The sequence below is a fragment of the Bicyclus anynana genome, chromosome 25 (genome assembly GCF_947172395.1).
Source record: "Bicyclus anynana chromosome 25, ilBicAnyn1.1, whole genome shotgun sequence".
Lineage (NCBI taxonomy): Eukaryota > Metazoa > Arthropoda > Insecta > Lepidoptera > Nymphalidae > Bicyclus > Bicyclus anynana.
The window spans coordinates 868,894-873,724 of record NC_069107.1 but is presented as its reverse complement, the minus strand read 5'-3'; the positions used below and the strand labels follow the sequence as shown (position 1 = coordinate 873,724).

General features: G+C 36.7%; 1 protein-coding gene across 1 annotated transcript in view; it reads left to right on the top strand.

Moving 5' to 3' along the window:
• The first annotated feature begins 940 nt into the window (after window positions 1-940).
• LOC112055011 (vinculin) overlaps window positions 941-4,831 on the top strand; it is a 41,436-nt gene continuing 37,545 nt past the window's right edge. Inside the window, exon 1 of the mRNA XM_052889223.1 lies at window positions 941-1,134. Coding sequence (XP_052745183.1) covers window positions 1,078-1,134 — 57 coding nt within the window. The 5' untranslated portion in view covers window positions 941-1,077. The remainder of the gene's footprint in view (window positions 1,135-4,831) is intronic.

Below are 4,831 nucleotides of genomic sequence, written 5' to 3'. Positions count from 1 at the left end.
TGATTTCGTTTTTTTTGCAAAAACATCCTTGTATTAATTTTATCCCGCAAGATCTAGCCTTAATAAAGCTTTCAGAAAAATATACTTTTTAGATATACTTACCTAAAATAAATTGATGGAATGAAAATTACTTAGATATTTATTTGTAACATACAACTAGTATCATCCTCCATTATGAAGGTAATACTAAAAATTGCTACTGTCACTAACATTATTACATTTTCCGAAACTATCACTACTTTTGACAATATAAAAAGATGTAAGATCACTGAGCCGTGATAGCCCAGTGGATATTACCTCTGCATTCGATTTCGGAGGGTGTGGGTTCGAATCCGGTCCGCACCATGTACCTTCAACGTTTCGGTTGTGTGCATTTTAAGAATATAAATATCACGTATCTCAAACGGTGAAGAAAAACATCGTGAGGAAACCTGCATACCAGATTGGGTCAGCGTGGTGGACTATTGGCCAAATCCCTCTCATTCTGAGAGGAGACTAGAGCTCAGCAGTGAGCCGAATATGGGTTAATAACGACAAAGATCGCTACAATTACAAAGTATTAAGTTGCTCGAAGTTATATAATATGAATATTTGGTTATTGCTATGTTAAATAGAAAATAAGATATTTCCAAAAGTCCGCGTCAATTAAAATTTTGTCCTTAAATTTTAATTGACGCGGACACCTTATTACAAATAGGTTTTGAGATAACTTATAGAAAGACAAAATAAAAGTTTATACAAAAATTTTGCTGGCCCATATGGCCATACAAAAAAATAAATACGAAAAGGTTGAGCAATAATCAATTTAAAAGAAAATCTTACAGCATAAGCCTACAGTTTCAATTTTCTTTTTTAGTCTGTGAAAACCGTCAAAATTGACATATTGACATTTGACAATTCCACTCGCTGCAAAGTTCACAAGTGAAATTTATTTGACGTTTGTATTTTTTGTACAGTATTTTTCTGTCCGTATTGTGTTTTGGTTGTGTTATTTATATAATTTGTGTTGTAAATTATTTTCGTGAACGCTGTGTTGTGTTAATTTTCAATGTTATTTAAGTGCTAAGAACATCCATCATGCCGGTGTTTCACACTAAGATTATCGAGAGCATTTTAGAGCCAGTGGCTCAACAGGTGAGTCATACTATTTTTAGCATTTGGTCTCATTTATTCTAATTAACCCGGTGTATCGAGTCTTGATTACATTAGATCATGGAGAAACATTAGGCTCACATAATCAAGACATCTTTTTAGGCTAACCCCTTCTCTTCCCTCAAATAAAGTAAAGTTCCTTTCGAAAGTTTTTTTTTCCTTAAGCACGGCCACAGTACTTCAGGGTCTTTACAGTGGAACTCTAAAAAAACAAATTTTAATTTTTAAACCGCTCTCATGGTTTTTAGTGTTTAAAAAGTTGGAGAATTTATGAAATTCGCCTGTACGCGTGTGATAAAAGGTGATTGTTTACGTTTACGATCTCGATCGCGTCTGGTATTATGTCATCGCTGTAAAATGATTGTGAGGGCCATCGTAACACCTAAATGACTATAAAAGGCATTGGCGCCCGCACTGAGTTACTTAATGAAACAACATACATTTTTGTTAATAGTTATTGAACCTCGCTTGTTAAACAATACAAATAAACTATTAATGTACATACAAATATTGTATGTAATAGTGGTTTTCATGGACTCAATGAGCTATCTGTGCAAAATACCACAAGAATATCTAAAATTGTTTTAAACACTTATTAGTGTCAGTGTCTAAGTTTAAACTTAGTGTTCATTTACACAAGCAGCAAGCTGCCAACAGCAGCTGGCAACTGCCTGTGTAAATGAACCCTTATTCATTAATTCGAAGGTTGTCTGGGAGAGATTGCTTTAGCTGTAAGACTGCCTATGCACATTGTGTTTTTTAAGGTTCTTTTGTATATTTTACTGTATCATTTAAGGGTGTGCAATAAAGTGTTTTAAAAAAAAATCAAAGTCTGGCACCAAATGCAAAACTGCTGAACTGATCTGGATGTACTTTGTTACAGAGATAGATTATACATATACTTAAATACCATACAGTAAACTTATTTCTTCAGTATTTGATAGATATTCCATTTAAGGAGGTAGTGAGGGATTGTTTTGATTCTTCAGCTATATGTTGAAATTTGTGTTTTTCTTGAGATGTATTGTAGGGCATTTTTTAGGCCTACTTGCAGAGAGTTTACTCTGATTTAGAAGGGAAACAAAAATATTGCTTTTGTTCAAAGATATGGCCGTATTGTTTAAAGTATTAAAAATAATTAATTATTTATTTTCACAGATAAATTATAATTTAGATTTATGATGAACTTCTGCAAAGTAATGTCTGCTTCTATCCAATATTAAAAATGAAAATTTCATTGATACTAATAAAATCAATGCTAACAAATATCTCCTATATTTGATTGTTTGTTTGTTTGCATTGAATAGACTCTGAAACTACTGAACCAATTTGAAAACTTTTGTTCACTGTTGGGAAGCTACACTATCTCTGAGTTCAATGGGCTATATTTGCCTTGCAGCATCTGCTAGATCTAATATATTAGTATTCCTAAACTAGCAGACACCCTAGGGTTTAACCCACATTGTTCCTGTTCCCATGTGAATATGGGGATAAAATATAGCCTGCCACACTCACAAATAATGTAACTTTCTATTGGTATAACAATTTTTCTAAATCAGTTCACTAGCTATCCATTAAAACTTCAAAAGCACACAAACTTAGAAACTTCACCTCTTTATAACATTAGTAAGTATACTTACTAGTAGATACATAGAAGCAATGATTCATATATTTTTTTTACTATAGTTCAATTAGCAACCAAGACAGGAAGCACCCATCAGCTGATGTTTGAATGAAGTCATTCAGACACCTAAACAATGAACAGTGTCTTGTGAACCATAACATATGACCTGTAGGATATTCCCTATTAGTTGGCTAACTGCTTCATTAAAAAAAAATAAAAATAAAATATACTTACACATTACATACTTAGCCTCAAAGTCTGAGTTAACAACTCCTATTCAGTTCCCGCTGAGGGGTAGGGAGATGGAGCGAGTTATGCTTGGAGTCTCTCTGCGTGATCAAATCAGGAATGAGGAGATCCGCAGATGAACCAAAGTCACTGACATAGCTCAGCGAGTGGCGAAGCTGAATTGGCAATGGGCAGGCCACATAGTTCGAAGAGCCTATAGACATTGGGGTCCCAAGGTGCTGGAATGGCGACCCCGCAACGGAAAGCACAGTGTTGGTTGATCCCCCACTAGGTGGACTGAGGATATCAAGAGGGTTGGAGGCAGCCGCTGGACGTTGGCGGCTTAGGATCATTGTGCTTGGAGGTACATGGAAGAGGCCTATGTCCAGCAGTGGACGTCTAGGGGCTGATAAAGTATTTAGTTCACTGTTGAGCACGAGTTTCCTCTCAGAATGAGAGGGGTTATGTCCTAGTCCATTACACTGGCCCAATGTATATTGGCAGACCTCACACACATAGAGAATTGGTAAAATTATCAGGTATGCCGGTTTCCTCGCTGTGTTTCACCACCAGCTGCAAAATTATCACAAAGAGTCGAGAAAAGCTCTGTATACATGGCTGTACTAATTTTATATTTTGGTGGGCAATACACTGAAGCCAAGTTGAAGAACCCACTTTTATCTGTCCTGGAAATACATGATAAAAAGACATTATTATTACTATTCAGCAGCTTACTACCCATCTCAAGCTTGCATAAAAAGAATTACTTAAAAAACATACATACAGCCGAACGTAGAACCTCCTCCTTTTTGTAAGTCAGACCCCTCCTGCCATCCCGTGAGAATACAGTGATAAAATATAAGCTATGACATTCACAAATAACGTGGTTTTCTAGTGGTAAAAGAATTTTTAAAATCGGTACAGTAGATCCAGAGATTACCCCCTACGACAAACTTTACATCTTTATAATATTACCTATAGCTTGGCAAATTCGTTCGTTACACTTCCAATGCCCCGCGCATTCCTTTCCCCCCGTCGCCCGCATATCATGGGAATATCATCCACGAACTTGCCAAGCTGTAGTATTAGTAGTAGTATTCGTCTCGTATTTTGTCGAAAACAAACTAAACTAATTACCGTGCTAACGTCCGGGTGTTATGTCAGTGGCTGTATTTAGGTGACTTCGCCCTTCGACTGCCCAAGGGAAGGTCGCTGGCAGAGGTTTGGGTTAATGCCATGGGTGATTTGGTTGTTTTTTAATTAGGTATGGTTTTGTTTTATTTTTAGGTAGTCTACAACGTTTATAGTAAGACCTCCTTAATCCTTTAGACCTCCTTAATCCAGCCCTATCGCAAAATCCGTTCTTAGCGGGCATCTACTACCTCCCTTCCAAATTTCAACTTGTCATACGCTGCGCGGGTGTGAAATCGTGCGTGCGGGGAAGTGAGGTGCATCAGTCGTGGGATTTTCATTCATCGCTACAGCCCCCCCGGCCCACGCGGACCATCGGTAGTGTTACGATAGAAGTTGCCAAGTTATAGTATAACTATAGTTGCGCCATGTCGTCCGTGTTTTAAGACAGTCATAAAATGAATGTTGAAAAATATTGTTATTTTTTGAATGAAGAGAGATTTTGAAGTGATAACTTCTTATGGGAGAGTAAACCACTTTGTAACGTAACGCGTTACGGCGCCACTCTCCCTTTCTCTCACGCACTGCAGCAGGTTTATTATCATTTCTGTCGAGCATACCGAGGCGTACACGTTTCCTTTTTTTTTGTTTTTTTTTTTGAAAAAAAAATACCTACTATTTGCCATATTTTTTAAA